We start from the raw sequence: 22,012 nt of genomic DNA, 5'->3' as shown, positions 1-22,012 counted from the left end.
CTTCTACACTAAAAACTATAAAATATTGCTGAAGAAAGTTAACGAAGACTTAAATAAGTAGAAAGATATAATATACTCATGGACTGAAAGACATTATTTTTAAGATAACAATATCTCTATGGTGAACTATACCCATATGATACCAATACAAATTTCAACAGGGTTTTGTTGCTGCTGTTGTTGTTTTTGTAGACATTGACAACCTGATTATAAAAATGTATATGATAATGCAAAGGATCTCAAATAATCAAAGCAATTAAGAAGAGAAAAGCAAAGTTGGAGGACTTGCCCTGCCTGATGTCAATACTTACTATAAAGCAGTGGTTCTCAACCTGTGGGTCGCGAACAATGAAAATACATTCTGCATATCAGATATTTACATTAAGATTCATAACAGTAGCAAAATTACAGTTATGAAGTAGCAACGAAAATAATTTTATGGTTGGGGGTCACCACAACATGAGGAACTGTATTAAAAGGTCGCGGCATTAGGAAGGTTGAGAACCACTGCAAAGCATTTGACATTGGTGAAAAAAATAGGCATATGTATTATGTTAACTGTTTTGTCTGTCTTTACAAAGCTGCCAATTCAGAAGGGAAAGTCATTTCAACAAATAGTTCTAGGCAAATTAAATATCTGTTTGGAAAAATTGAATATCTATCCCTACTTCACATTGTACCCCAAAATTAACTCAAAATAGGTCATTGATCTATATGTAAACCTAAAACCATAAAACTTCTAGAAGAAAATAAAAGGTAAAATCTAGGAGAAAGTATAAGATAAAGTTTCCTAGATGGGACATCAAAATTACAAATCATAGCTGAAACCGGTTTGGCTCAGTGGATAGAGCGTCGGCCTGCGGACTGAAAGGTCCCAGGTTCGATTCCGGTCAAGGGCATGTACCTGGGTTGCGGGCACATCCCCAGCGGGGAGTGTGCAGGAGGCAGCTGGTCGATGTTTCTCTCTCATCGATGTTTCTAACTCTCTATCTCTCTCCTTTCCTCTCTGTAAAAACTCAATAAAATATATTTTTAAAAAAAATTACAAATCATAAAAGAAAAAATAGAAAATTGGACCTGATCAAAATTAAAACTTTTGTTCTTCAGAAGGTACCTTTAAGTGAAAAGGACCCGGCCAGTGTGCTCAGGAGTTCTGTGTTAACCTCTGAACTAGGAAGTCACAGTTTGAATCTGGTCAGGCAGCCAATCAATGATTCTCTCTCATCACTGATGCTTCTAAATCTCTCTTTCTCCCCCTTCCTCTCTGAAATCAATCAAAAAATATATATTTTTTAAAAAGACAGTGAAAAGGCAGGCCACAGAGAGAAAATATTCACAGTATATATCAAAGGACTCTTCCATGGAATGTACGAAAGAAACTCTCACAATTCATTTATAAGAAGCCCCAAAACCCAATTTTTTGAAGTACAAACTATTTGAACACACACTTCACCAAAAATGAAACACAGATGGCCAATAAGCACATGCAAAGATGTTCAACATCATTACTCTAGTAATTTTAGATAGGCTAAAGTTAAGAAGTGTGAGTATGCCAAATGGTAGCAAGGATATGGAGCAACTGAGACTCTCATACATTGCTGGCAGGAATGTAAAATGGCACAACCAGTTTGGGATATATTTTTACAATTTCTAAAGAAAGTTAAACATACACCTACCATCGGACCAAGGCATTCCACTCCTCAGTATTTACCCAAGAGAAACAAAGACCTGTGCGTGAAGGTTCTTCACAGTTTTATTTGTAATAGCCCCAAGCTGGAAATAACCCAAATGGCCATCAACAAGTGAATAGGATAAACAAATTGTTATATATCTATACAAAGGAATATTACTCAGCAATAAAGAGATGAACGTTTGAGACATTAAACAACATGGACAAACCTAAACATCAATATGGAGAATAAAAAATTCAAGCAAAAACAGCACACACTGTTTAATTCCATTTAAACAGAATAATAGAAAATACAAAATAATCTGTAGCGACAGAAAGCAGATCCATGATGGACGGGGGAAATGGAGTCGAGGGAGAGATGGATTACAAAGAGTCTCAAGAAAACTTTCAATAATGATGAAAATGTTTGTTATCTTGATTGTGGTTGTTACACAGTTGTATACATGTCAAAACAGATCAAATTGTACAGTTTAAATATCTGCATTTTATTGCACCTCAATAAAATTGTACCAAAAATACAAGGGGGAAAGGAGAATCCAGTTTACTGGCAAAGGCGATGGGTAGCTGTATGGTGTCTGTTTCCAGTCATATGGTGAACTAGATAAATCATCTCCCTGTAAAATAGTTAGTAATGGTGGATAAACTATTAGCAAACGTTCTCTTAAGTGTACATTGACTCCACTGGAAAGAAAGGATTCCAAGTTTGCCCCACCCTTGGAGAGTAGGAGGAGAGGTTGCTGGTTCCTTCCTTAAGCTAGGCGCTTTGCCGTCAACAGGCACTCAGGGGACAAGGACTTGGCCTTCACAGGGTAGGATCTGTACTGAGACTCCCACATTGCCGAGAGCACTGAAGGGCTACACCCTCAGTGGAAGGTTAGTCCAGGAAAAAAAATTCACTTGCTGGCCCAGGATGAAAATAAGGAAGCTCTTCTGCCTTGGAAATGATCTCCTCTGAAAACATGTAACCAAAGCCTATCCTCGTGTGGGTTTAGGATTTGAATTTCTACTACCTCTGTAGTCAGATAAACCTAAAGTAGATAAATTAACTTAAAAGGTGGTCCAACCTGGAGATCCCCTTGAGGCACCTGGCAGAAACAAATAAGTAGCTTCTGGTATGGCAAAATCCTTAGGCAAGCCTCACAGGATTCTGACAATAATATCCCACTTAAAGTGGACTCTTAATACAAAGAAAGTAACAAAACACGTAAGAAAACTGGAAAGGCAATATATGTGCAAATGTATAGCACTTGGGTAACACTTTTATTGTTAAATGCTAGAATTTTTGTAAGCAAGGCAAGTAAGTAGCCCATAAAATTCAGTACCTTTTTTCTCAAGGAGGAAAGACTTGGAACCCCATTAAAGAGAATTGGGAATTATACCCACTATAAAGGTCCATGGAATGAAGAAAGTAAGTTACAGAATATATGTAGATTGAGTCTTCATTTTGAAGGAAAAAATGCAAAGGCCATATATTTTTATGTGCATATAACAGAGTATGGAAATATATACACCAAACTTATTGAAGAGTAGAATTTAAGGAGGATGAAGCAAAAGGAGTTTAAACACCTGTGCATTGTTCGGATATATTTTTTCTTTTTGACAATGAGCATTTGTAATTTATTTAAACTAGTTTATTTAAATAAAGGGAAATATTTTAAAGAGCTCTTTTGTTTGTAAGAATAATAGCAGCTATTTGTCATTGAAAATAATGGACAAAACCCAAATTTCCAAGTGCAGCACAACTGTTAGCTACCGGGAAGTCAAGCAATAGACAGAAAAGGACAAACCCTGCATTCTTTGAAAAAAATCCTGTTTTTCACGCTTCTCTTCATTTGGCATTCTGTCACCTAAAATGTAATTATTCAGAAGCTGGTTTTCAGAAAGCTTCCCCTTCTGAGAATAATGCTCTTTGGAAACAACTTGGAAATGATTCAAGAACTGACTGCAGGTCACAGTTGCCTTACACAATAAACTTTATAGCCTGCCCCCAAAGAGATTGGATCACAGAACTAGAAAAGATGGTGAGATCATGCCTCACTTGCACTTGGCTTAGATTTAATCAGGTAATCAAAGAAATTCTAGTTGAAGCAGAATGACTGACTGCATATGAAACATATAAATACTAAAAAAACACAACTCTACAATATTTTGAAGAACTGAGTTGTCTGAGATATCTTGGTAAAAAGATGCCTAATTGAAAAAAGGATGTCTTGTTGGGGAAAAAAAAGGCTTACCTTTATAAGCAATAAGGAACTAATTTGCGGTGTTCTACAGGTAAAAGCCTTCTTGGAGATAAGAGATTCTATAAAGTATAGGAAAAGAAATTTTCCAGGGAAGAATTAAAAAATGGGTAGTTAAGAAATTTGTATTGTATTTAAATTTGCATTTGAAAATTTCATCTTAATTGAGTACACATCATCATAAATATATGAAATATGAGATTGAGCTGATCTACAGATTACTTTTAACAAAATTTGTCCTCCTACTGCCAAATTTCAGACATGTTGGTCCATCCTTGCTGCTTGACACAGTCGCTGCAGGATAGAAACATCTGCACAGCATATGTTTCAAGGGACCTGGCGTATATAGCATACTGTTCTTAATATGTCTGCTCCCCTTAGCGCTGTGTGTTTTAACCAAGGTCACCTCTCCGAGAAAGGTTGTTTCCCCAGGTAGGGATTTTCCCCTGAAGTTAGGGAGGGAATAAAACCCCTCAACTAAATGCCAGGCGGGTAATTAATCACTTTAACTACGAACAATCATGCTTAAGCTACATAATCTTTACTCCCTGGAATGGAGATAAGAAACGCCCTAACCTTTGTAATAGAGATTGATAGGATTGAATCAACTGGTATAAATACGGATGTAACAAGACAATAAGCAGCAGAACCTCTCTGGAGATCCAGACCAGAACTTGGCTGGAGATCCTGGCTGGAGATCCTGGCTAGGCTGCTGATCAACTGAACACTGTCTCCGTGTCCTTCCTTCTTCGCCGACTCCATCTACGCCTTTGGGAACCCCTGGACCTGCTGGGGTTGGACCCCGGCAATAGGTGATTATAAGACATCAAATGAACAAAAATCCATGAGTCCATAGTGATATTCAAAAGAAAAGGAATATAACAAGAAAAGCTCTCTTTTTTGTAGAATGTCAGTTAATAAAAGTAGGAAAGATACTTAGAAAAACTACCATTTTGCATTCGTAAGGCAATAACTGATTCAGGCAAGATCAGCAATATAATCTAAATCCCTTTGCGAAAAATAGGGTATCCACACAGCACCAAATAATCACCCACAAATACCAAACATTTGCAAAGAGGAAGAAAACCAAACGTTATAGTGAAGAAATCTCTACTTACCAATTTAGCCGAAGGATCACCCTTATTCTTTTAAAGGTCTTTTTCCCTCTTTTAAAAATTGATTTTGGAGGGTGGGAAGAGAAACATCTTATAAGGGCATTGACCGGGGATTGAACCCATAACCTGGGTATGTGCCCCAACTGGAACTGAACCTCAACCCTTTGGTGCACAGGATGACGCTCCAACCAACTGAACCACACCCATCAGGGCAGGGACCACTCTTAAATTCAGTAATAGTAGGGCAACCTGATATTATGTTCTTTGATGTAAAGCAACATAAGTGCACAAGATCATTAGTAAAATCTTCTTGCTAAGAATGGTTAAACTGAATCCAATCAAGCTTTACACAATTTACAGGACACAGAAGGACTAGATGTTAAGACAACATAAAGAAACAACCAAATCCAGAATGTGAGACCTTCTACAAGGTAAGTGTCCCGAGTTTAAAACCCAATGTCATTTTTTAAAAAGACTATCCTATATAATAAAAGCCCAGCGACCTAAGGGCGGAACAACCAGAACGACCCATGACGGGGCGGGGGGTGGGGGGGGGAACGCTCAACGAAAAAGCTGCCCCCTGGTGGTCAGTGCGCTCCCACAGTGGGAGTGCGGCTTAGCTGACCAGGATGAGCAGCTGCTCCCACAGCGGGAGTAGCCGTCAGTGGCCAGGTCCACACCCACTCAGCTGACCGGGATGAGTGGTTGCTCCCGCAGCAGCTGATCCCCACAGGCCATGCCCCCCACCAGTGCACGAATCTAGTGCTCCGGGCCTCTAGTTCTAGAATAAAAGACTAGATATCTACAACCAAATATAATGAATAACATTGACTGAATCCTCATTGGGGAAAAGGGAGAAGGGGCTATTAAAAATTCTCAAGCCCAGCCAGGTGGATCAGTTGGTTTGTTCATCCTCCTGTACACCAAAAAGATTGCAGGTTTGATTCCTGGTGCAGGCACACACCTAGCAGGCTTGATCTCTGGTCTGGGTGAGCAATCCCCAATCTGGGGGCGTATTGGAGGCAACTGATCGATGTTTCTCTCTCTCTCTCTCTCTCTCAAAATCAATAAAAAAACATATCCTTGGGTGAAGATTTAAAAAAAATTCTTGAAACAAAAACAGTATTTGGTATTAGGAATTACTGACAATTTTTCTTGTGTTTGTGTGATCATATTGTAGTTTTATAAAAGAATCTTTCATTCTTAGGAAATAAATGCTTGAGTTTTTAGAAATGAAATATCATGATGCCTGAAATTTACTATAAAATAGTACAGCTGTGTGGTGAGGAAAGATGGCCAAAATCTCTTTGACCTTCAAAACCAGCAGTATGGCTAAACCTAATAAATACATATAGAGAGTTAAAGCAAGAACAGCATAATGTTAGCAATTATTGAATTTAGGTGGTCTCTATACAAGTGTTTATTGTACTATCCTTTCAATGTTTCCATGTTATAAATATTTTATAGTAAAAAGTTGGAGGGTATTCTAAGAAATATTTTCCTTAAACCACATCTATCAAATTTACCTTAAATCTTAAAGAAGTACCTTAACTGTTTTTAAAGAAGTGGTTTGCTTTCCCTCCTTATTACCATCCATTTGAAAAAAAAGTACTAAAACCTGCCTTAATTATTGCAAATAATATTCTAATGCTAGACTGGGCCCAATATAAATCCCACAATAATCAGTACAAGAGTTATAGGTGTAAACATCTGGTTTTATGCCCAAATAACAAACTTAACAGCAGTAAAACAAATCATTTATTACAGCATATAATGTTATATTAAATTTACACAATGATATATAAAAACACATACTGTTTATATCACACAGTAATTTAACATCAACAGGAATACCAAAACAAATCCTACTCATGCACAAAACATGCTTGTATCGGTATAAAAAAAAGCAATTTTACACAATACTGTTTACCAAAAACAATTCTTCTTTTTTAAAAAAAAAGCCCTTCCTTCCAGACAGGGTCAGTGGTCCAATCTGGACTGGATTGCACTAACACATGTGGGCCAAGGCGGAAGTGGCACAGTGCTCAGTGAGCAATTGTGGGCTTGGAGTCACGCCCAAGGTTATTTCATTAGGAGTGAATTTCTCTGTACCCACGGACCAAAACTTTATCCCAAAGGCAAGTCCTCCAAGGGAGGAATGGCTGGATTTGCTGCAAATTAGGGAGGAAAAAGGCATCAAAATGTTGGATAAACAGCCCTAAAAATGCTTACCCTAACAAGGGCCTAGGCACCAAGTGTAGCACAAGTTTAGTGAATCCCTTCAAGGGTATTACCAGCCTCTCCATCCAAGTCACTAGCTCTCTGGATTTAGGGTCTGGTCTTCAAGTTCTGAGTCCAGTAAACCACACAGTTCTGAGACGATAGAATGGGGATGTATGGCTGTCTGAGAAATGTAGACTGTATAAGAAATTACAGACAACAAACACGCTCCCTCATACCTACTTCACACAATTATGTGATGCCCCTCGACAGGAAAGCCCTCCTGGAGACACTGCCCTAAAGAACCAAGAAGCTAATGTATGTCCTAGAATTCCATCTACCTGACCTTCAGATCAAAGGGTCTCATCCCAATGAAACCATCACAGGTGCTCAGGATATTTAAAAGCGAAATCAGCTGATACCACAAAACGTATGCATTATTCACCACCACTGAAAACCTCAATATTCACTTCTAACCAGCAAGACATTCTTCACCTTCCATTAAAGGCACTAGTGTCCATACATAATGAAGCAGAGACATTAATTTACTTCGGTTTCATCTTCACAGAGGGGAAAACATTCCATGAAATTATTACACAACAACACTACTAAGACGCCACCTTTCCTTCCCCCCGCGACAAGATCCACTCACACGGTCGTCATCAGCTTCAAAGAGCCGGACCGGAAGCGGAGGATTTTCTTCTTGAGGTTATGGGAGGCCTTAATTTTGACAAAGGTCTTGGTGGGGTTGCTGTGCAGGTCTGGGGCCGTGACCGCCTGAATGGGGAGCGTCTGCACGAACTGGGACCAGATGAGGCCCCCGCTCTCCTCCGAGTCGCTGGTGCTGGTGCTCTCGCCCGCGAACTCGCCCTCGCTCACGCTGGACTCGCTGTCCCCGAAGCAGTTGGTGGTGTAGTTGCTCTGCTCGTCCTCGCTGGTGTCCACCACGGTGGAGTGGAAGAGGGACTCGCACTCGGCCGAGTACTCGGAGTCGCTGGCCACGTAGGCGTAGGGGCTGGCGTAGGGCAGCGCCACGGCGGCCGCGCACAGCCCCGCGCCCTCCCGCCGGCCCCGCCGCGCGCGCCGCAGCGCTTCTTCGTAGGAGATCTCGGCGGCCGACCTCCACCGCCTCGAGTCGGTGCGCTTGTGCCTGGGCTTGGCCACCACCGCCTCGCGCCCGTGGCCGTGCGCCCGGCTCCCGGGCCGGTGTGCAGCCCCCAGCGGCCGGCTGGGAAGACCCGCCTCGGCATGGCCGCCCCCACTCCTCCGCCCTTTGGCGGAGACCTTCCTGAGTTTCTTATTTGTATCCAGGTCGTCGGGGAACCGACACTTCTTGCCGGCTGCCCGGGTTTTCTCCCTCACGGTGGGCAAGGCGCCGTCGGGGCCGTGGAGGGCCTGCGCCCTGTGCTTCAGGGCGGAGCCCCTGGGGGCAGCTGCGGTCCGGGCGCCCCGGTGCGCCCTGACGCCCGGCTGCTGCGCAGGGACGAAGTGCGCCTTCACCAGGGGCCCCTCTTCCAGGCTTTGAGAAGAAGAGCCCTCGCTTTTGAAATCCAGGGCAGGCCGCTCTTCCACGGGGAAGGCTGAGGGTGGGGGTGCAGGCGGGGCGGGCGGGGTCGCGGCCGGAGGGGCCGCCTGCAGGCTGGTTTTCTGCGCCGGCTTTTTCAGTGGCGGGACAACTCTGCTCTCTTGCCGCGGGGCGAGGCCTCTCCCGGGGCTCTCTTTTGGAGAGGCCGCTGGGATGTGGCTGCTTTCTTTGGGGGCCTCCCCGGTCACAGTGGCGGGGCCCCGGGTGTGCTCCTGGGAGGCTAGCTTGGCATTTTTGGGGGGATGCTTGCTTTGAAGTTCAGGGGCGGCACCGGGCGAGCAGCCCTCTGGCAAGGGCACCCTCTTGCTTTCCAGTTGCTCTGCCTTCGATTCTTTTGACCATTGCTTCGGTGGGGAGAATGTCCCAGGGTCCAAAGAGGGAACTCCGCTGGTGGGCAGAGGCGCCTGTTTGTAATTCTTAAGGTTCCCAGGATTGCCCTGGGAGACGCCCCCAGTCACTCGGACACAAACGCTCCCATTCCTCAGAAGCCCCTTCGTGGGGTCCGCGTTCACACTGGTTCTTGGCTTGTTGGTCCTTACAGGGTGTGTTTTTTTCTGGACCAAGCTCAGAATGTAGCCATCCATTTTCTTGCTGGATGAGTGTTGGGGAGCAGGCCACACCCTGCTTGGAGACGGTAAGGACGCCTCCGTCTTGACAGCGTCCAGCTCAGATCCGACACAAATGTCATTGGTGGGGTTGCCCAGCCTCTCCTCTTCCCTCAGCGGGCTGCCTGTCAGGCAGAGGAGGAACATTGGGCTCTGCACGGCCACAGCATGAAGTGGGCTGGGATAGCGATAGACATCATTCCCGTTTTTAGACACCAGATCACACTGGTACTTGGGATTCACATCTGCAATGACACCAAGGGGATTAAATTGTGATGTGGAGGGGAAACAGCAAACTGCCTCTGAGGCCTGGTCTTCACAGCGGCCTTCTGTATAGTCCAACCATCCTATGAGATCTGAAAGACATTTAAAGATACACTCTGAAGAGATGAACTGGCCAGCACCATCTTGACCCTGGCCAACTCCCAGGAAGACAAATTCATGGGTAGAGAGAGAACGCCAAGAATCAACAAATACTCCATGAGCTACTCTACTAGTTTACATACAGTGCAGACTACTGGAGGAGGGGGAAAATATTTAACAAAGAAAATTTTAATATATGATGTAGCCTCTGAAGGAAAAATAGCCATTAAAAATGCTTTATCTACCTATATCTATCTATATCTATCTATTCAGATAGATAGACATAGACAGATAGATAGATAGATAGATAGATAGATAGATATTAGAGAGAGGAAGGGAGAGGGTGAAAGAGAGAGAGAATCGATTTGTTGTTCTACTTATTTATTATGCATTCATTGGTTGATTCTTGTATGTGCTCTGACTAGAGATCCACAACCTTTGGCAAATTGGGACGATGTTCTAACCCAGTGGTCGGCAAACTCATTAGTCAACAGAACCAAATATCAACAGTACAACGATTGAAATTTCTTTTGAGAGCCAAATTTTTTAAACTTAAACTATATAGGTAGGTACATTGTTATTAACTTAATTAGGGTACTCCTAAGCTGGCCTTTGCTAAAAACGTCCTCAATCTGACTGAGGTACATTCGCTGAGGTCGACCCCTTCCAACTCTCCCATCCACACTCGTCTTGTATACTTGTTTCGCCTATCTCCTTTTCGAAAACCAACTTCTGTACATGGGCCACGAAGTTTCAATCGCACTGTATGTGCGCACCCGCACGTGGTATTTTATGGAAGAGCCGCACTCGAGGGGCCAAAGAGCCGCATGTGGCTCATGAGCCACGGTTTGCCGACCACTGCTCTAACCAAATGAGCTATCTGGCCAAGGCCAAAAATGCTTTCAAATTATCAAGTAATACGGGGAAACACTTTAAAGTTTAGTGAGAATCATGATATACTACCAAACTATGATTATAACTTTATTAAGATTGAATAGATGCAAAAAAAGTCTGAAATGAAGCACACCCAGCTGATAATTTGTAGCATCTTAGTGTGGTCAGAAAACAAGTGGTGTTTGTTAACTTTCTCCTTTGTTTTCTATTCTCTAAATTTTCAATAAATATGTACACTGTATTATAACTGCAAAAATAAGTGTTTTTGAGTCATTTTTTCTCTAGACTACTTTCCCCTCTGTATTCTATTCCTGGTTTCTTTTTAAAATACTTCAGATAAATTATACTTTCTATGGACTTTCTTCTCATTTTGTATTTTTTAGACCTAATTCTTAATGATATATGTTCAAATATTACTGTCAATTGAAAGGTCAGGGAAATTAATCAAATTTCAGTACAGACTAATCAAATTTAAATAATAACCAGACACTAACATAAAAAACAGTATTTTTTAAAACACTTTAATAGATTGAGTAGTGGAATTAACGAATAAATGTTCACATCATAAAAATATAGATGTCAAAATACAATTAAATCAAGCTTTCTTGCTTAATTAAACGATTTTGCTCTCTCATCTCGGTGAATATTATAACTTTCAAGTCCCCTTAAATGACTTTCAATTAGAGAAAAAAAAATCAAAGTTTTTATCATTATATAATTTTTCCTCCATTATACTTATTCATTCAATGTTGAAAAGCTACTATGTGCCAGATTCTCTGTTAATTTTAAGGGAAAACTCCATTAACCTTAATGATAATTAGCAGTTTCTGGAAAAATATAGTCTAGATTCAGAAATAATATGGTTAATTTTTAAAGAAATTATTATTATAAAAATGCCATGTCCACTCCCTCCCTCCATTTCCACTCCCAACAAGTAGCTTATTGTAAAGAGAACCATCTCTTGCTCATATCCTTGCTCATCCCTCCTCCTCTGCTACCCTAAGGCTGAATCTTCAGCCCAGGCAATGCAAACATAACATCAACAACTGAAGCTGCTAATTGGCTGGTGTCTCTGTATCTGCCTTGCTTAAAGCCACATTCATCTACACTTTACCATTTCTCCCTTTTCACTACTTAAGAGTTAAGGAACAAGACAGACATCCCAGCCCCCGAGACCCAGCCCAACTGTCTCAATTATGTGAAGATGTAGCATTTGGGAGAGGGTCTGTCTTTGAGGAAAACCTATACCAAAGTGCCTTTAATGGGTTTTAAAGTTCTCCTCTGAAACCAGATCTGCAGAGTGAAGGGAAGCAATTACCAATGAACTTGAGGCCCAGACACTCTAGATAGCACTGATCTGTTGCTTCCCCAAATGACTGCTGCTGAACGCACCCTGTACAAATACAGAGACACCAGCCAATTAGCAGCTTCAGTTGTTGGTGTTATGTTTGCATTGCCTGGGCTGAAGATTCAGCCTTAGACCAGGTGGAGAACACAAACAAACCAAGAGTGCAGCAACTTGTGCCAGCACCTACAGCTCCTCTACTCTCTGCATTTCCTCTGCTCTTTTGAGGAATCAAAACAAAGCAGAACTAAGGAAGGAGTCCTGAGTTTCAGCAACAGCTCTGCCATTCAGCAGATGAGGAGCCTCTGACAAATTGCATCTAACTCCAGATTTCTCCCCTTTTCAATGAAAACGCTGAACACAACTTCTGAATTCCCTTGGTGTGATGTGATGGAAAAACATGCACCTGGCCGTTAGTCCAGAGCATGCATCCTGCCTTTGCCACTCACTAGCTATTTAGCCTTAAACAACTTACCTAATCTAACCTCACTAGGCCTCATTTTCTGATACATAAAATGGAGCTAACAACACCTGCATCCTGCAGAACTACTGGGAGGAGCCAAAGGAGGTAAAAGTATACAGGCTCTTCAGTACAGTGATGCATAGCAGGAATGCAGAAACTCTTCCAGTACCAACAATAGCATGAGTCTCTGCGGAGGTAACTGCAAGGACAGCCCAAAATGAGAAGCAATGGCACGTGGCCTAAGGGGATCTCATCCCACCCGCCTGCTAAAAGGAGAGCTGCCCTCAGACAAAGCATTCTGGAGAACAGGGAAGGGCCACTGCTCCCTAAGTGCCAAGCAGCCCGTGGCCAGGCTGACAGATATATTTAACTTAATGTAAGCTTTAGTTTTGAATTATTAAAGAAAGAAGAAAACAGATCCAAAGTGGTTTTCAAAAGAAAAAAACAAGTTAAAGCCTAACAAAGCCTGTTAAGCAAAGGCTCAGAAACAGAGCTCCAAACTTCTATCGGGACAGGATTTCCAAAGATGAGCTGAATATAAAGCCAAGTGGCACCCAAAGAGGACCAGAATAGAGGTCTTCTTGGTTCTAGATGCAACTATGGGCACTAAAGGCAGCAAGCTGATGGAATTCTCCGTGTCTTTGTTTTTCATCAGTAAAAGGGGGCTGAAGCTACGTAACCTTTAAGGAATCTTTGACCCCTTCCAATTAAAAAAAAATGTGTATTAATTCTAAAAAGGCTTACCTGCAGATTTGGGGCAACTATCTGAGATAGTCAAGGTTGCCTCCAAGGGGCTGCAAAAGCAGGTGCTGGAATGACAACTGGATAAACACTCACTGAAGACCGAGTTAGAGGAATTGGAAAGGGATCCTGAAGCCCCATCACTCAGCTCATAAAACCCTACAAAGAAAGACACCATTTGGAATTAGGATCAGGTCATGCAATAATACACATTTGTGCTTAAAAGGAAAAAAGGATAATCTTCGAGAAAAGGTAAGATTGGGAGACTTGGGGGGGAGGGGGCAATTTTGGCTCGTTGGACTTAGTGTCCTGATTTTATGGTTTTATTTCAAGCAATCCCTAGAAAAACCAAAGAGCTCCTAACGATGGATACATTTCAAAGTTACTCTCACAAGTCAAACTGATCCCCCTTGACCCAACCTTTAAAGATGTGCAAGGAAAGAGACTTAGATCTATCACAGCCCCAACATTATCATGAGCGTTTCAGAAAGAGTAACTTGAAGAGAAAACAAATCTATTTAAGGAGCCAAATGGTTTAAAAGAAAAAAAAAAAACTTTCAAAGTGGTCTCAGGAAGTTGAAGTGTGACTAATTTTCTAGCCCAGTTCTGACTTTCTCAAATTTCAAAGGAGGACCGCTCTTCCAGAAATTTGAATAGAACCTTTTCTTTTTAAACTCAGGGGACTCCAGTCAGATCAATCTCATTATTAAAAATGTTGTAGTCTGGTTTTAGTTCCCTCTCCTACGACTGAATGGCAGGCAGACAGACGACCTTTTTATTCTCTCTGCACTGGAAACACACTCCATTGCCATTTGTAGGGCTGGGAATGGTAAGCTCGGGGCCCAGGTAGAACTCCTGCGTGAAGATGCTGTGGTTGTGCTCACACACTCACCTGAGCTGGGCCGGCTGTCTGTCTCCAGGTGCTCTTCAGATGTCTTTTCTACATCGAGTCTCAGGTCACTTATCTGCTTGTCAAGTTCTTGCAACTGATTCAACAAACCAGCATCTCTTCTCCTCAAACAATTCTGGTTAGGAAGAAATGGAGAAAGGGAAAATGAACACATTCTGGTGACAAAGAACCAAAGGCTGCTGCTCTAAGCCTTCCAATGACCATTGAGAGAGTTCACTAAATCTTCCAAAACTAAACTTTATTGGATGACCTGAAAGAAAGGAAAACTTCAAGTCCTATGTCTAATTCCACGTTCTCACATTGGATGGTGATACGAAGTTTCTTCATAAAAACAATACTTGCTTACTTACTTTCAACTACTATATACCAAGTTAGGGAAGAATGAAAAAAATGCACTGAGGTTTTATAAAATCTTCTGCGTGGTGCCCATATTTTACAAAACTACCTCACAGTCGATGCTTTAATTTGAAGTCGGAGGGTAACAGATTGCCTATCTTGCTTAGGTGAGACTTTCTGGCCAAGTGTCCTGCAGAGCTTTGTTTTCTATTAGTTGCTTTGTGGAGTTTAATCAGTCTGAGGGCCTTTGAAAGTGAGAAACTAATACGAATAGCCAGTGCCAAGTAAAATGTGAGCTGGCAGAATTCAAAACCCTCGAGGGAAGAAGGTCCACCAGATTTGAACTCAACTCGGGTTTCCAAAGGTGACACATCCGTAGCGCTAACTCACACCGCCACCTAGCGCTTCCTATGCTGGAAAAGGGGGTGAAAAAACACACTCAAAAGGCATCTGGTTCAAATCACAAATGCCAAGTCTACAAATGAAAATAGTGCCACAAACACTGACTGGACTGGAATTCTCCCAACACGCTGCGGCCTTGCTCCCCTCCGGGGACCACGGGAATGTGCCCCTCACAATCCCGAGATTCATAAAGACAAAAAGGTGCTATTGTACAAGACAATGCGTGACATGTCGGCGACCAGGCATCGCTGGCAAGCACTGGCTCAAATCAATGTGACACCCAAATATCTGGTCTAATCCCAGCGAAACACAGTAAAATGCCAAAAGAGAGGTGTTACCCGAACCATGATGTGCACACGTCCTTACAAAATAGATTCATGAATTGCTACTCTTCTGTGTGTCCTTTGACTTAAAAAGCGTTGGTATAAACCATATGCTAGTCTGCTAGGATGAGTTTCTTCAGGAAAAAAAAAAAAAAAAAATGAACCTAAGGAGTAAGAGCACTTTGAGGCTCAAGAAAGAGAGAAATTATCTGAAAAGAGATAATACAAGACAACCACACAGCATCGCCGCGTTCCTCTCTGCAGAGGGGACATTATCTGGCATGTGTCTAGTTTCAGATCGTATCACATGGTCAGATAAGGATTTTTTTTTTCCTGCTGCTGCTTTCAAAACTACATTTTTGAGGTCTCTGAAACAAAGCTGCCGCCATCATTCCGAGGCGGGGTCAAAAGCTGTTCACCGATACATTAAGCGCCAAAGTTCTTTTTCTTCCCCATTAATGAAGATGACATAGAATGACGGAGGCGCTGGCACGACTCCAGTAACATAAATGCTCCCTGAGAGCAGGTTCTCTCTTCTCCCACCTCCACCACCAGTCACGGCCCGCAGTACGTATAAAATGTAAGAGGAGGGGCACTTTTCCCAGCCAAATTTCCACCCGTTGCGCCTGCTTTAGCTGCCTGGTACAAAGGGCTTCTATTTGAAATCAAGCAGCAGCCCCAGCAAAAGCTGGCATGCTGAGGAGAGCCTGGGAGGGGCCGGGCTCCTACGTGCGCTTCCGTGTAATCGTAAAATTCAGCCTCGGACAGTCAGCCACGCCACAGGCCCCCTCCTCGGCTTTTGTCCGCTCTCGGTGGGAGGACCTGAAGCTAAGAAGGCCTCCAGGGGAGATGGCATTTTAAAGGAGGGCTTTGCAAACCTTCCGGGAGGGAGCGTGCATTCACTCGTCTAACCAGAGAGAGGAAAGGTTACATCCAGGCCACTCCAAGAGCCCCGAAGGGAGAGGGGCCACCCCTTCCCCGCAGATCGCGCGGGGTCGCCAGCCCCTCACCTGGCACCAAGCCGGGCGCAGGCAGGCACGGGGGTCAAGGAGGGCGGGGGTCCCGGGGACCGCGAGAATTTCCCCAGCCACAGGCACTCCCGCGCCACCCCAGGTCACCTGCCCGACTCCCGCCCGCTCGCCCGACAGCCGTGCCCCCACCGCCGGGCACGACCTACCAATTGCTTCCGCAGCAGCAAAATGTTCTCCTCCAAGAACTTCTCCTCCAGGCGGCTGCGTTGCGCCGCCTCCCCGGGCTGCTCCCCGGCTCGGGGCGCGGCGCCCGCACCCCCAGGGCCGCGCAGGGCGCCCCGGACCAGCAGCTCCTGGCGCTGGCGCAGGTACTCCAGCTCCGCCAGCCCGGCCAGCGTGGCCTCCTGCCGCTCGCGGGTGCGCTGCCGCTCCGTGTCCGCCTCGCCCTTCTCCCGCCAGCGCCCCTCGGGCTCCGCCGCGCGCTGCTCGCCCCGGGCCGGCGCCGGCGGCTCCAGCTCCCTCGCCACTCCGGCCGGACTCGGCTTCATGGCCCCCAGCCCCGCCGCGAGCACCCGTCACCTCGGCCGGGACGTCCGGGCGGAGGAGCGGGGCGCTCAGACCTGCGGGCGCGGGCTCATGCCGCCCGGGCGGCGGGACACAGCGGCGGGGGCGGCGGCCGGGAGCGCTCGTGGCCCGCGGGCTGCAGCCGTCCCGGCCCCAGCGGCGCCGTCCGCTGCGCCGCGCGTCGCCCGCCCCGGCCCCGCAGCTGATAACGCCCTGCCCGGCGCTACGTCACGCGCGGCGGCCGGGCGAACCCCCGCCTGGCGCCCGCCTCCCCGCGCCGGCCCCTCGGCTCCGAGGCCCGCTCCCCCCGGCGTCCCCCTCGTCTGTCAGGGGCGCCGCGCGCTCCGCGCCGGCCTCCTCCCCGCTCCGCCCCCGCCCTCCTCCCGCCCCGCCCTCTCTCCTCCCCCGCTCTCCCCGCGGGTCTCTTCGCCCCCTTCTCGAGTTGATTGCACCCAGTTTTCGCTCGCTCCTTATTGGCTCTTCCCCACCTACAAAGCCGGGGGCGAGCGCCCCGAGCCCAGCCTCCTGTTCCCGCCGGCCTCGCAGCGGGGTCCGCGGAGGGACGCCGCGGTTGGGCTCCCCGGAGAAGTTTGCGAAACTCCACCGAGTCGCTGCGTGTGCACCATCTTAACCCCTTCCCCGCACGCCCCGGCCTCCTCCCCGGCCGCGTCAGGTCTCCTTCGCCTCCCCGGGCGAGGTCCCGGGTGCGTTCAGTGTCACTCTCCGGGGGGTTGGTTTTGTCCTCCACTCCGTGGAGGCAAGCACTACCAAGCACAGGGCCGTGTTCTCAAACTGTTCAGCTCTGCGTTTCGTGGCCGTGTGGGTTTTCCTGTGGACGGCGTTTAGCATTAGGCGGGAGGACACCGCTGTCTAGCGAGCGGTGCCATCAGTTCTTTTACAAGCTCCGGGTGTCTGCGCGCGCGCCTGCGCGCTCTGGTTGAGGGTGTGAGTTTTTTATTGTTATTTAGTCTGCGCTCAGGGGAGCTCTGACTATGAAACCAGACTGTCGAAATTTGAATCCTGTTTCCTGCCAATAACCAGGTGGGCGGGCAAGTTACTTCACCTCTTTGTGCCTCTGTTTCCCTAACGGTTAAATGAGCTACTAACAGAATCTGCCTGTTGGAAGAAGTATAATAAAATATAGTATAGTATAATGTGCATTGGGGGTGTGGGGTGCGTTTACAACATGGCAGGCACATAGTAAGGATTATATGAGTTCTAGCTTTTTCTTTTTTTTCCCCTCCAGAGGGACTATAAATTCTCCCCGGCCAGTAGCATTTGCGGTATGGTCATCTCTGCCTGAGACAGGGTCGCAGGAAATTTCAGTAGGATAGGGGTCTGGAAATGCCACTTGTCTGTGGAAAGTACCATATCTATTTTTAAAAACAGCCGAAGCCGGTTTGGCTCAGTGGATAGAGCGTTGGCTTGCGGACTGAAAGGTCCCAGGTTCGATTCCCGTCAAGGGCATGTACCTGGGGTTGCGGGCACCTCCCCAGTAGGAGATGTGCAGGAGGCAGCTGATCGATGTTTCTCTCTCATCGATGTTTCTAACTATCTCTCTCCCTTCCTCTCTGTAAAAAATCAGTGAAATATATATATATAAAAAAAAAAAAAAAAAACAGGACATCCAAGAGCCTCAGAAATGGAATCCAGCACGTCACAATTTGCTGAAGCTCAGGCAAAGTGTGTTAAGGAGTGCATCCCCTATCGTTATCTCAGATTCTTCCCCTTTGCCCAGCTGTTTACCCCTGCTGAAAATTCTCCATTTCTCCCCTCTGTGTGGGCTAAACTTTCCCTCCAAGGTCAGTTCACATCCCTCCTCTGAACTTCAGTTAACTAACAGCATGAATGTCTGATTCTTACCAAATGCAATTTGTATGGTTATTTACCTACGTGTGTACACATATCCTTTTGTACATAGGTGTTTACGTGTATCTCTTCTCTCCAATTGCATTACAAAAGTTCCCTGGAGGCAGGGACTGTCTTAATACTCTTTTCATATTACTGTTCTCAGGACAATGCCTTGCAAGCATTCAACTGATGATTACTAGAGAGAGACTCAAGAAAATGTAGGGTTTTTTAAAGAAAAATATGTTTTTATTGATTTGAGAGAGAGAGAAAGGTAAGGGGGAGAGAGAGAAATTGATGAGAGAGAAATACCTATCGGTTGCCTCCTGCACACCCCCTACTGGGGATTGAACCTGCAACCTGGGCATGTGCCCTCAGTGGAAATTGAACCAGCAACCTCTTGGTGCATGGGACCACTCTCAACCAACTGAGCCACACCAGCCAGGCTGGACATTGTCTTTTTATTCATGTACTTCTAACTAACTTAGTAGTACCCTTTTAATCCCTGAGATAAATAGAATCAAGTTGACATTTACCAAAAAACAAGAGTTCCCTTGCCATTCCTCAACCACCTCCCTATGGCTGCCCCTCACAGGCATAAGAGGAACTATAATTACAACTGTGATCATAATTAACAAGATCGTATGTTAGAACTAAAAATGGAATTATGTTCAGGTGTTCATCAGCTTTGAAAACAAAATCCATTTTATTCAGGTCACCTATGCTCTATGCTGTATGCCAAGCACTGTACTTGATAATACAGGAACTAAATTTTTCTCCCAAATTTTAGTGAGGCACTAGAAAATAATGACTGGTCCTGTTGGCCAAATGCCACTCAGCCATGTCCTCTGTCATTCACTGTCTCAATCTATTCATTTCTAGGCAAGCTTCTTGCTTTCTAGATCTGAGTCAGATTCCTTATGGCTGGGTGGAGTCTATTATTGTGGCCTGTGTTATATCACACATGGACAACTATATTTATATAGTTGCGGGGGGTGGGGGGGAAGCTGAAACATGTTTTTGCACACTACTAATAAATCTTGTTAAAGCAGACAAGTTGCTATTTCTCCAAAACTGCCCACCTTCCCACCCCTCTCCTCACCAAATGCCACTTTTGAGTTGGCTCATTAGTCCAAAGCAAACCATTTGCCATAACAGCTTGTACATCTCCATGAAAAAGTGTTCCCAACAAGTTTAAATATTAAAATTAATGTATTCAAATGGCTCTGCCAATAAAATGGCCACAAATAGGAAAAAAGGTTATGCTTTCCACAGTATCCATTACACATTAATAAATAATGCTGTTCATTCACACGCCAATTAAAACAAACTCAGGCTGTCAAATGAAGTAGAAGCAAGGAGCTCAATGCTCTAATTGTTTTTCCAGGAAAACTCCCAATGTCGTCAGATTAAGTGTGACTGGTTGGGTTGCCCCTGTTCTCTTCTTAACCCAACAGCCAAATTTTGTCCTCTCCAGCCTAGTTCTCTGGCTTTTCTTTCCTCTGGGTCTTTGTTTGGGTTGCAGGTATTGGAAGGCAGAGGAAAATAATCACCCACTCACTGCTCACTGCTCCTTTCTGTTGCCAACAGGGTCTCACTTTTCTCTACTGTTTTGATTTTTCCTGCTGTTTCTTTTCAAAGCAGTTGCTGTGCTTCTTCCTTAAAGCTACTTTGGTATCTCCTTTCTGGTATGGCTCAGCCCTCGTTAATTCTTTGGGTCACCCCTCCCTTTGCCCCACCTCTGTCTTCTCAGAAAAACTGCCAATCCACACTCAGATGGGGTAGCACTAAGGATGGGGTGGATCTGCCCTCTCCCCCACTGATCTGGAGAGTAAGATAAAGTTGTCAGCATGAAAAAGGGTCTTGACTGAATGTATCACAGTGGTGTAGCTTATGCTTAAGGATATGTCCTGGGCAGACCCAGGAAAGGAACCTTCGGATCATACAGCCTGACTGTTTGCCTTTGGGCCGAACAGCTCCCAACAGCATCCCCAACCAAGTCCGAGTATCATTCTTCAGATGCCTTATCCAGCAGTGAACATTCTATTGCAGTCAATTGCACGTTTTGCCATAGAGCAAAGCAACAAAATGATGCCTTGCAGCTTTTATGGCCAAACAAACACAAATGATGTAATTGGGAAAAGCTGTCTCCGAATAGGAGGGGAAAAAATAAAGGACAATCCTTTGAGTTGGGGTGATGACCACCATTTGAGGGTCTGGGATCAAAGCTCCAGCCAGACATCAAAGCCCATTTGAATCTAATGCCAGAAGAGCCACAGAGAATTAAACATCATATATAAACTAATTATAGCTTGACCCCACAATCCCGCTTCAGAGAGCACACATAGGGGAAAGAAAGCAGACATTGAAACAAAAGATCAAGAAAAAGGAAAGTTGGTAACAAGACTGGGCAACATCATGGCCCTGACCACTTTAAAAATCTTTTGAGGGCAGAGGGGAAGAAGGGGCTGGCAGCAGAAACAGCAAACTTCGGACAATGCCGGTCTTGTTTTCAAGGCTATGTATGAAACGGCTCCTTCCACTCTAGCTGACGCCTGCACAACCAAACACGCCTTATTCCTAGAAGGAGAGGTTATCTTTTAGCTGTTTTAAGGCTGTTAAAGAGGTTCCCTGTCACCAGGTTTCTGTTGAAGAAGCACAGGGTGATTGCATGAAGTTTGGGGCTCAGTTCTTCAGGAAGCTCAGGCTCGCTCAAGGAGCACACCATGAGGTCCAGACACTCACATCTGTCTGGGAGTGACCTGCATTCTTCATGGTCTTAATTCCTGATGTCCCCACCGACCTCGGACTTCAGTCACTCCGCTCTGCCACTTCTGCTGGTCATCTTTACAGATGGGAGGGGCAGCATACCGACTGTGCAAATACCCTAGAACTCCATGCCTGGTAACACCAAGAAACAGTTCATGCTACTTCATCCCCAGGCAAAATTTAAAAGTGTCTCCAAGACAAGGGGCCCCTGTAAACATGTTGCCCTTATTGGTCCCCATTTATCTGAAACTCTCAGTCCCATGCACTGGCAAACCGTGGCACATCGGCTTTGATAATACAGAGAACATGTTCAATCGTATGTCTTTGTAGATAAATATTAGTGATTTCTCAAAATAACAAAATCTAAATTTATAACCTGAGTATCTTAATAAGAAAAAAATTTAAAAGTGGGCCTTCTTATAGTATAAAAACAAATATATACCATCATCATGATATCACATTACTTTGACTAGTCATTTATTCAGCAGGTATTTGAATATCTATCTAATACATGCCGGGAACTGGGGATACAACGGTGAACAAATCAGACACAGTCCCTACCTTCATGGAGGTTAGGGTCTCGGCAGTAAACTGGCACTAATTAAATAACACATACATATATGTGGTA

General features: G+C 44.9%; 1 protein-coding gene across 2 annotated transcripts; it reads right to left on the bottom strand.

Annotated features, from left to right (window-relative positions):
- Positions 1-6,785: 6,785 nt before the first annotated feature.
- On the bottom strand, positions 6,786-17,043 carry DACT1 (dishevelled binding antagonist of beta catenin 1). Of its 2 annotated transcripts, none has more exons than XM_036308862.1 (4): positions 16,410-17,043; positions 14,154-14,286; positions 13,265-13,420; positions 6,786-9,811 (listed from the first exon to the last, which is right to left on the bottom strand). In XM_036308862.1, the coding sequence occupies exons 1-4, from the start codon at positions 16,749-16,751 to the stop codon at positions 7,914-7,916; spliced, it is 2,529 nt and encodes an 842-aa protein (XP_036164755.1). In that variant the 5' UTR covers positions 16,752-17,043; the 3' UTR covers positions 6,786-7,913. The 2 variants fall into 2 exon arrangements, with proteins under 2 accessions (XP_036164755.1, XP_036164764.1); XM_036308871.1 differs by having other exon boundaries at positions 6,786-9,700.
- Between the last annotated feature and the right edge of the window lie 4,969 nt (positions 17,044-22,012).

This window comes from Myotis myotis, unplaced genomic scaffold (genome assembly GCF_014108235.1).
Source record: "Myotis myotis isolate mMyoMyo1 unplaced genomic scaffold, mMyoMyo1.p scaffold_m19_p_1, whole genome shotgun sequence".
Taxonomy (NCBI): Eukaryota; Metazoa; Chordata; class Mammalia; order Chiroptera; family Vespertilionidae; genus Myotis; species Myotis myotis.
The sequence above is the reverse complement of the archived record's forward strand: the minus strand, read 5'-3'. Positions and strand labels throughout refer to the sequence as shown.